The sequence below is a fragment of the Canis lupus genome, chromosome 7, assembly GCF_011100685.1.
Source record: "Canis lupus familiaris isolate Mischka breed German Shepherd chromosome 7, alternate assembly UU_Cfam_GSD_1.0, whole genome shotgun sequence".
In the NCBI taxonomy this organism is placed as follows: Eukaryota; Metazoa; Chordata; class Mammalia; order Carnivora; family Canidae; genus Canis; species Canis lupus.
This window is the reverse complement of record NC_049228.1, coordinates 14,417,672-14,428,564: the sequence shown is the minus strand read 5'-3', so window position 1 is coordinate 14,428,564 and position 10,893 is coordinate 14,417,672. Positions and strand designations below refer to the sequence as shown.

General features: G+C 45.6%; 1 protein-coding gene across 1 annotated transcript; it reads right to left on the bottom strand.

Annotated features, from left to right (window-relative positions):
* Window positions 1-2,733: 2,733 nt before the first annotated feature.
* Window positions 2,734-4,930, bottom strand: IER5 (immediate early response 5). The gene is given in 2 exon segments (XM_038541766.1): window positions 2,734-4,428; window positions 4,431-4,930. Coding segments are annotated over 2 exon segments (978 nt in total). The 5' UTR covers window positions 4,716-4,930; the 3' UTR covers window positions 2,734-3,735.
* Between the last annotated feature and the right edge of the window lie 5,963 nt (window positions 4,931-10,893).

Below are 10,893 nucleotides of genomic sequence, written 5' to 3'. Positions count from 1 at the left end.
ATGCCTAGCAAGTTAAGAGACTCGGACTAATCCAGTGATTAAATGGAGTTTTGTCATTATTAGTTCCATTCCCAATATTTACTATTTCTTTAGTTTGAGAAGCATTCTGCCAATGTTGCTAAATAGCCCATTCCTTTTCACTTTTCATCCCCAAATCCAATCAGTGATGAATGGTACAGATAGAAGGGTTATTATTACTCTACTAGGTGCCTTAGAGAAAACCCAGTCATTCTGGAGGGGCAGTTCAAGTTTTCTATCATTAATTGCTTTCCCCAAATACAATCAGTGGTTTCTGAGAAGGCAGGCAGGTTTTAAAGTGACATGGTTAAGAAGTACTGTACTAAGACCTATCACCTTTATTCACTATCAAATGTGATCTTCTTGTGGAGTACTCATCAAAATGCACTTCAAATAACTAGTTTTTACGTGACAAAATTTTTCCCCCCAGACTACAACTACCGTTAATTTGATCAAGAGAGGTCCCTCCCAAAGTGGTCAAGAAGTGATTAGGTACTAAAACTATACCTTCATTTCTAGTCACAGTGAGTCTGATTTAGTTGTGTGTGATAACCCCATCCTGGCACTGGGAAGGCTCTTTTCCAGGACCTATCAATTAACATGGCTTAAGAAACACTCTATGCCCAAGCAATTCAGGCTAAAAATAACTCTGTGGGCTATTTTTTTTCTTTACTCATCCACAGAAAGCGTTTGTATGTCAACAAGATCTTTGCTCCTTGAGTGTTTTCACTCCTGCTTACTCTTCTGAAAATAGAGTTGTTTGATACAATCAGGAAAGTCGGAGTCGGTGTGAGGCATACAGAACAGCAAAACCATGCTGATGCAACTAAGCTTTCTAACTGCCAAGTGTTCAAAGAATAAAAGAATCCAGCATTCAGAGAGAGGCCAGGTTTAAAATAGATTCTCCCTTACTCACCTTTCTTACAAATATACACAATTCTTTGACAAGAATATATCTGACTTACACAAAATTCACTTCTAAGTTAACAATGATAACTGAGCACTCAATACGTATGCTCACTTTTCTAAGAACTTAAGGGGCATTAACTCATTTTCACAACCCTACAAGATAAAATTATCTCAATTTCACATTTGATAAAACTGAGGCAGAGAGAAAGGAAGTAATCTGTCTAGAGTTCCTCAGTTACTAAGTAGCAAAGCCAAGATGCAAACCCAGGAAGCCTGGCTCCAGAGCCCATCCTCTAACCATTGCACTATACTCCTTCTGCAACAAAAACAATGATCTTTTCAGATTTCCTACAAAGCTATGTCTCCCTATCAAGTCTGTCCAATTACATTCTCTAAAGAGAACGTGGTCTCATGGCTCATCTTAATGTGAAAACAACAATCAACAGAACTTTGGTTTTATCCAAAATATATCAATTCTTATTAAACACACCAAATGTTACCCCCTTTCAAATATAAAAATGCACTGAGATAGCTGTTAAAGCTTAATTGCTTTCTAGCAACAGGAAATGTTTACAAAATTAAGGCCCTGGACCCCTTCTTCAGTTTAAGCAGTTAGCACTCAATGGAGCTCTTGTGCCTAGAACAGAACTCAAGTAGCTAATCTCTGAAAGAAAAACATCAATTTTAATAAATAAGAACCTTACTAGAGGTTTAATTCTATTAACATATTACGGTGATAGAGAATAAAGAAGAAATTTCCTTATGCTTAATGAATCACTAATAGATGGATCAAAAAAAAAAATTAAGGCACTGGCCTGCTTAGTTTAGCTATGACAGAAGTTCACACAATCAAGACTTTAGGAATACCAAAGCACCATTTCATTTGCTCCTTCTGTACAATGGCCATAACCTTACCTAAAGCTTTGTTGAACCTCAATTTGTCCCATCTCTTAAACACCCTATTTATAAGCTGCTATAGGCCAATACCAACTTGTAAAGTACCAGCAAGGCTATTTTATCATTCTGATTTGTTTTTGAAATAGATTAATGAATACCTTTAGAACACTGAATATTTGCCTTAGACAAAAAGCTCTTAAATGTAGTGGTTATAGTAAAATCAACTGATAACTTGGCTGTCATCACCTAAGTGTTTACCACGACCCAAACACTGAGCAGATCAGGAAGTTTTGCTAAGCTGAATTTGCCTAGCCCTCCTTCCTTATCTAGTTTGACACAAGCAATTTCCTTTCACTAATGCATTTACTTTCCACAGATAAAATAAAATTAAGAAATAGCACTGAAAATTCCATCCTGACATCCACTGGACTGCAGAGGTGGATCTAACTGGGCAAGTTAGTCTCATTAAGCCTCCCTCTCATTTTTTTTTCCTTCAACAACAAAGCTGAAAGATGACCCATGTTATACAGTTTAACAGAGTAATAAAAGGAAGCTTTCGTGATAACATTTTTGCATTTGGGAAGGGCTTCAAAAGCTAGCACTAAAGTTATTTAATATCAGACACCATCAGATTGGGCTGTAGAAAATCAAATTGGGCTAAACTGACTTTAGAAAAGGCAGTTGTAGTGACAGGTTTCAAGAAACCAGCTGGGCACTGATATTAGTATCTAATAGCTATCCTCCCATCTAGGGGAGAAACCTTAAACGTGTCTCTCTTGATACTTAGTGAAGCCAGCAAACAATGTCCCCGGTCTGTGCTCGACTGATATTAAGAACCACACTTGACCACAGTTCCCCTCCTCCCACTTCTCTCCCAATCCAGACAGGTGATTACAGACAAGGAGGCAATTAAGTTGCTTCAAAATATTTAATACGTGTTAGACACGTAAAGTTACATTTTTATACAAAAATCAATACAACGGAGGAGAAAATACTGTACAAAAACCTTGTCAGCTCCCCCAACCTTTATACAACAAAGACTGGAGTCACCGTATCTACAAAACCATAAGGTCTTTCCACTTAGGGCTTCTGTCTGTAAACTTTGTTTCATTAAACACTTTTTAAAAGCACTGTGTAGTAGTTCTGATCTAGAGCTTTTAAAAATATATCTATTCTCTATAAACTCCATATTTCCAAGCTCGAACTCTTCTGTGAAGTTCATCAAGCTTTTTTTTTTTTTTTCCTTCTTCTTTCCCTGTGGGGAAGACAAGGGCCGCTCATATTCCCTTTTCCCAGAGTAATCACAGGGTATAAACGTTTTTCGGTGATAGAAGGGGGGGGGTGGGGCGGGGAGGGAGAAATAATACAAGTCTCTACCCCAGACTAAATCCCTCTAGTCTTAGGAAATCCTGTGAGGAAATGCCACTCCTGGCACTGGTGCGGTGCTAGCTTTCATGTGAGGGGTGTGTGTAAAGTCCCTTCCTCCCCCGAGTACGAAAGGGGAACTCCCCGGCCCCGGCCCCCCGCGCCGCTTCCTTCTCGGTGCTGCCGGCAGAGGAAAGTCCCTGTCTGCCCCCAATCTCCTAAGCCCTGGGAAAGGGGGGATGCATTCCAGAAGGACAGAAGGGTCTTAATTCAACAAGACACACGTACGTACACAGACAGAACACTACACAAAAGTGAACGAGCGTCCTCTTCCGACGAGCCTCACGCCCCCAGGTCCCCCGAGGCGACGGCGGGGAGGCTCGGCCCAGCAGGGCCGCCGAGCCCAGGGGCGAGTCCGTGCTGCCGGCAGCGCCCACAGTCTCCGCCGCGCGCCCAGCGCCTACGGTCCCGCGGCCGCCCTCGCAGCCTCACGTCGGGGCCACCCCGCGGCTCAGCCTCCTTCCGAAGGGGCTGGGCGCCCGGGGCTCAGAAGGCCACGATGGCTGTGCTCCAAGGGTTCATGTCTCTCAGCACCGGCTTATCGCAGCAGATCTGCCCGGGCTCCGCGGCTTCCGCCCCGCTCTCCTCTCCCTCGGCTTCCTCGCGGCCGCCCCCGGGGCTTTTCCGCAACAGTCCCGAGAAGCTGGAACCGAAGATGCTAATGAGGTTAGCCACGTTACCGGTCTCCATCTCCTCCTCCTCCGCCGCCGCCGCCGCCGCCGCCGCCCCGCCCGGCTGCTCCTCCGAGTTCCGGCGGGGCTTCTTCAGCGGGCTGGAGCCGGACGCCGGGCCGCCCGCGGGGCCGCCACCCACGCCCGCCGCGCCTCGCTTCCGGGGGCCGACGGCGGGCGGCGCTGGGGGCTCGTCCTCGGCGGGCCGCGGCGCGCAGCAGCAGGCCAGTCGGGGGCACGCGCCCGGCGCCCCGGGCCTGTCCTCCGCTCCCGGGGGGCAGCCGCACTGGCGGCGCGTCCCCCGGGGCCCCTCGGGGAAGCCGTCCGAGCCTCCGGCGGGGCCCGCGGCTCCTCCCTCCGCCGCCTCGCGCGCTCCCTCCACGCGGCGCCAGGCAGCTTCCGCCGCCTCCACCTCTCCGCCCCGAGGAGCGTCCCCGGCGCCCGTGACGGGGGCCGCGGGGCGCTCCGGCTGCGGCTCGGGCTCGGGCCAGGCGGCTCGGGCGGCGGCGGCGGCGGCGGCGGCTCCCCCCAGCCCGCGGGCGGCCCGGCCGCCGGCTCCCCGGGCTGCTGCTGCTGCTGCGGCGGCGGCGGCGGCGGCATCGCCGGGCTCCCCGCGGGGCCGGCCAGGTAGAGGCCCGGGCACGGGTCACTCAGGTAGACCTGGCGGGCGCTGCGCAGCACGAGCGAGACCAGCAGGTTCTTGTGCAGCTTGATGCCGCCGCGCTGGACCCGCGAGTTGTAGATCTTGCCCAGGGAGATGCTGACGATGCGGTGCGCCTCCAGCTTGAACTCCATCGCGCCTCCCGTCCGCAGGGCTGGCGCCGAGGTGAGGGGCGGGGGGCGCTCTCCGGCTCGCGTTCGGAGGCGGACCGGGGACGGGAGGCGTCCGCGAGTCCGGTCCGCGGCGGGACCCTCGATACTCGAAGGCTGGAGCGAGAACGACTCCGGCGCCGTGTGCCGTGCTCCGGGCCGCCGCCGACAGCCGCCCGCTCCCAGGTTCGGTCGCTAACTGGGGGCGGCCCGGACGCGCGGCGCCTTATATAGGCCGCTCGAGCGCCAATCGCGAGGGGCCGCCAACCGTTCCGGGGCCGGGCGGCGCGCCCTCGTGCGCCGCGCGCGGCCAATCGGAGGCCGAGGAGGGGCGCCTGGGCTATTCGAACGTTAGTCCCGCGGAGCAGGCTCTTAAAGGGGGCGACGGCGCGCGGCGGCGGCCGGACGGGTCGGGGCTTGCGCTCCGCGGGCGGGTGCCGGGGCGGCGGCGCCGCAGTGAGGCTTGCTGCAGGGACGCTGGCTTGCGCGCTGGCTTGCCGGGACCCGAGCGCGCTGAACCACTCGAACTTTCAGCCCCGGATAATAAATAGCATGACCACATTTAGCAGATACTGATTTTGGATGAGGGCCTGGCCTTCCTAGAGGCTCAACACACTCTTGGCATCTTGTCAGTTCTAACCCCGAAGAAAGATAAAAAAAGGGGGGGGGGGAGAGGGGGTGGTTTCTAAAATTTCCCAAGTTTTCGGCTGCTTCTTAAGGAATGGTGTTGATTGGGTACGAAATTAACCGGTTCTCTACTAAAGCCATCCTGGGTCACTTTGCTCTCTAGATTCTAGAACGAACAGGCTTGTCACATAGGTTGCAATGAAAGGTGGTACAGGTTCTCCCCAAGGATTTTTCTTCAACGTAAGGACTGACCAGTTCACCCTTGGAAGAATCTAGCGAGTTCTAAAAATACAAGTAGAGAAGTCCTGTGTTCCCATCATGATGTCATAATTTTATTTTGTGTCAAGGTAAAAATATAAGGGGAAGAGTGTTCCAGACTTTTCTGGTCAGTCAACAACTTAGTCCATCTACTGATCCTTAGTATGTGGCATTAGGACAGAATCACAACAGGGTTGTCCAGAGTCCTGGATTGGGCTCCTGGAGAGTCTGAGTTAGGCCACCCAAGCTCCACCCAAGCTCCACCGCAGACCTCTGCTTGATGATTCTGGGCAAAGAACCTCAGGACACTTTCACTTCTCTCCAGCTTTATTTTTTTTTTTTAAGACTTTATTTATTCATGAGAGACCTAGAGAGCGAGGGGCAGAGACATAGGCAGAGGGAGAAGAAGCAGGCTCCATGCAGGGAGCCCAAAGTGGGACTCTATCCCGGGTCTCCAGGATCAGGCCTTAGGCTGAAGGCGGCACTAAACCCCTGAGCCATCCGGGGTTGCCTGCTTCTCCGGCTTTAAAAGGGAGAAGTCACATACACACCTGTTCTATTATGCAAATTAAGTGACAACTCTCGCCGTCCAGATAAATGGATAAAGATGTGACACACACAATGGAATATTATTCGGCCATTAAAACAATGAAATCTTGCCATTTGCAATGACATGGACGCAGCTAGGGAGTGTAATGCTAATCAAAATAAATCAGAGAAAGATTTATGATTTCATACCACATGATTTCACTAATATGTGGAATTTAAGAAACAAAACAAAGCAAAAAGACAAACCAAGAAACAGACTCTTAACTATAGAGAACAAAGTGATGGTTGCCAGAGTAGGGGATGGGTCATGATCTCAGGGTCATATTCTCTCAAGCCCACCTTGGGCTTCCCACTCAGCATGTAGTCAGCTTCTCCCTCTCCCTCTGCCCCTCCCCTACTCCTCACCTGCATACACACTCTCTCAAATAAAAAAAATTTTTTTTAAATGAGGGCATTTGTTGTGATAAGTACCAGGTGATGGATGCAAGTGTTGAATACCTATATTGTACACCTGAAACTAATATAACGTATGTTGACTATATTGGAATTAAAATTTTTAAAAATGACGACTCTCAGCCACAATCTGAATCCTGAAACTAAGCATAGTTTTCTTGGAATCCAGGTGCAATAGTTGGCCTGATCCTGCACCAGGGTTTGGCCAAGGGGGATATTTGGTTAGGAGAAATAGTGAAAAGTGGGCTTGATAGTAGCCAATTCACAGTCAAGAGGCCTCCAAAGGATGTGATGACTCAGTAACATTACCTATGCTACAACTTATTAATGGTAATTGAGACATCAAGCTCTGAGACCCAGAGTTCCTCCCCTCTAGGAATTTTCAGCTTGCATAAAGGAGATAAAATAGTAACATGAATAATTACAAAAATATGTGTACAAATACACATATTTTGAGTAATAGCATGAACATTTTTTCTTCTATTTTCTCTCTCTCTGAGAGTTATTAATCACTATAAAACACTGATTACGAGTACAGACTTTGAAGGGAAGCTTCCTGAGTTGGAATCCCAGCTCGATTTTTTACTTACTGTGTGACCTTTCGAAAGTTATTTTACCTCTCTGTGCCTTCATCTTTTCCATCTTAAAATAGAGATAATAATAGTCACCACCTCTTAGAGTTTTTGTGAGGATAAAACAAGGTAACACCTGTGAAGCTCTTAGAACAGCCTGGCATATAAGAAGCTATCAGTATATGTTAGGAAATATGGCATTAGGTGAAGCTGACCCATGTGAGCTGGGAATTTCACCAACTGCCCTGCATTCATTGCCCCTCAGCACCGCTCTTGTCACTTGCTCCTGTTATGTCAAGCCTCTCTCGAATTGTGCTGTCATCGAAGGCAGGAGCTCATCTCATATTTGTAGCCAGAGGATAATGAGAATATTTAACAAATGTGCAACACAGGCACTAACCACCAGAACAGTGTCCTGGAGGCCCTTGTGGTGCCAGGGTATAGGGCAGATTCCTGCAGGAGAGGCCAAGTGACCAGCAAGGGGTGTACTCAGGGGCCAGGGGCAGAGATCCTGCCAACTGGCATGAAACCATTTCAGTATTTTAACAACTGGCGTGGTCATACCAGTGTATACAGAGTGATTATGCACTTAGCTTGATGGATTTCTAATAATGATATTGTCTATCGTGACACTGTGCTAGTTACTTTCCAGTCATTATTTATCATCCTTATAAAGTTCTGCAAGCAGATCAGGAAGCTAGGACTCTGAAAGGTCAAGTAATTTCCCCTAAGTCACTCAGCTACAGGTGGAGAAGGTGAGATTTAACTCCAAACCCACAGAAGTAAAGCTTGAGTGCCAAGTTCTGGGGCCAGGTTACCTTGTCTCACCTCTTACTTGCTGTGGGACCTTTGGAAAGTTATGTCACATCTAAGTGAAATGAGAAAGTCATGCCTTAGTTCTGTAACATGAGCAAGTTATTCAACCTGTCTCTGCCTCGGTCGCCTACTGTGTAAAATGGAAATAACAATACCTAAGGGGCTGAGTACAGCTCCCGGCACCATCTAAAGCACTTACTAAGTCTATTTACTGTTACTGTTCTTCTCATACCAATGACCATATTAGTCCCGAGCACATGGTTAGCACTTGTTGAATGGTACATGTTTTTTTCTACAACTCCATGTAATAGCTGCTCAGGAAATGATTACTGACTTGAAACTGAGCATGATCATTACAATCATCAGGACTTCCTCTAATCCTGAGACACCAAAATGGAACCTTGAGAATTCATCTCTTATGCTCAGCAAGCTTTACTTCCACCTACCAAAAGAGAGCTCCAGAACAACTTCTCCTAAGCTTTAGAAAGCAGGTAACTGAGTTCGAATTTGCCATTATCAATCGTTGAGACACTCAGTTAAAAAAAAAAAAAAAAAAAAAAAAGGTGGTAGTAGGATGAGAAAAACTAGTGGTATAAGGACAGAGGAAGCAACTGCTCTTCAAAGAAGTGGCCAGGGTGTGTCCATGGAGACTGTCCATCCCTCCACCCCCATCCTCTCCTCTGGACACACCCAAGCAGGTTAGCATGCACCTCTTTCCACTCGGGCCTTCTCTGGGCTCTTACTGAAGGATTCCTCTAAGAGCAGAGCATGCGTGCCCACTGCTGTTGACTTTATTTCTTGCATGACAAATTGAAGGCTAAGGATTCCTATCAGATGATCATAGAGCTTATATTGTCTTAAATTAAGTCTAGTCTGTATAAGAACAATGCAAACATGCTAAATGGCTAGCTCTGTGAAAAGTAACCAGGAGTGAGAAGATGTGGGTGAAATAAGGTCTTTGCACAGAGCCCACCTTGCAATTTCCACACTTGGAAATTGTCGGGGTCACAGTTGCTTATGTAAGGGAATAGTAATTTATATGAAATCCTGAGTTTTTTAGGGAAAAGCTCTACAAAAATACATTATTAGTGCTTTATGTAGGCATTACCCCTCTTGCTTTTCTGAGGACAAAACCACTCTATCTATCTATCTATCTATCTATCTATCTATCTATCTATCTATCTAGAGAGAATCTTAAGCTGAGTGTAGAGCCTCACTTGGGGCTCAATCTCACAACCCTGATATCATAACCTGGGCCGAAATCAAGAGTCAGATGCTTAACTGACTGAGTCACCCAAAGCCACTTTTTAATTCAGCTTTTTCTCTCCTACTCGTCTGGCATATTTTACATTTTTTTTTCTCTTTTGGCTTCTTGACTACTATAGAATTTATTTATTTTCAAATAACATTTGACCAGGAGTGGGCACCAAAATCTGCCTTTTTCTCCTCCTTCCCATTTCCTTTCCTAAACTAGCCCTCCTTCTTGTCCTAAATTTTATACCTTGGCTCAGAGAAACTTAGGTTATTTTTATAATTATCTTTGTCATACCTTGCCTCCTTTACTACTCCTAAAGAACAGATTCCTCCATGAATAGAGTACTCAAATTCATTAAAATGACCCTACCAGCCTCTCAAGCCACAGAATGAGAAGCCACCACCATATAAAACCCTAGGCTTGCACTGTTCAATATAGTAGCTATAGGGCCAATGGAGCTAAGATGATTGAGGAATTGAATTTTCAATTTGTTTTACTTCAAATCTAAAAACTGAAACAGGATAAAATCCTTTTTTTGAAACCCAACTTTATGATGTAACATTTTTGAAGATTGAAAATCTAGCATCCGAATTAATGCTGCAATTGTAAAATACAGCAGATTTCAAAGGCTTAGTATCAAAAAGAGAACAAAATGTCTCACTCATATTTTTAGAATGGTTACATGTTAAAATGACAAAATTTTGGATATATCATCTTAAATAAAATATGCTATTAAAATTAATGTGACCTGTTTCTTTTTACATGTGTGGCTCAAATTATATTTCTATTGGGCAACAGTGCCCTAATGGTAATAAAGGGATAGGGTGGTGTGGACATATAAATATGCATGAACATATTGTGAGCAATTAACAAATGTCCTTGATTGGAGAAAAGGGAAAGGAGAGGGCAGATAAAGTAAAAAGGAAGTAAACCATAAGACACTTAGATAGTTGCTAAAACACTTAGTTTCTGAGGAAATCTAAGAAAAAGGTAAAAAAGAGAGCCAATCAGCCAGACAAAAGTCTTTCTAGAACCGAGAAGTAGCCACACAGGTAGACTAGCACAATTTTATCACAGTATAATTTAAAAATTCAATATTATTTTCAAATTCAAAATATTTTAAAATTTCAAATATTTAAATACTATTTTCAAATTCAATATTTTCATATTCGATATTTAAAATTCAAATTTTCAAATATTTTAAAATTCAAACTGAAAATTCTTTAAAAATTCACATTACTTAAAATCACAATATCATTGTAAAATTCACAATATTTAAAAATACAAACATATAAATAAATTTCAGAAACTTACTTGGATACCATCATGCTCGTGCATTGTTAGAATGCATTTATCCTTTTCAAATTCTGATGTCCACCTGGAAGCTGCAGGACCATTTGTTTTCAATGTGCCATTTTCCCGCACAAAAATCTTCAGTGGCTCCCCATGACCTTTATGGCAAAAATCCAACCCTCTGGCCTGGTCTCCAGAGTACCACACAATACATTGTCAAAGACAAACAGCCCAGAATGGTGAATAGAGCCTGGCTTCTCACCAGCTGTGCATGGCCTTTCTCTTATAAAATTTGGGCGTTGAACTGAATCAGTGGCCCTCAAACTATGGCTGTGCAGTA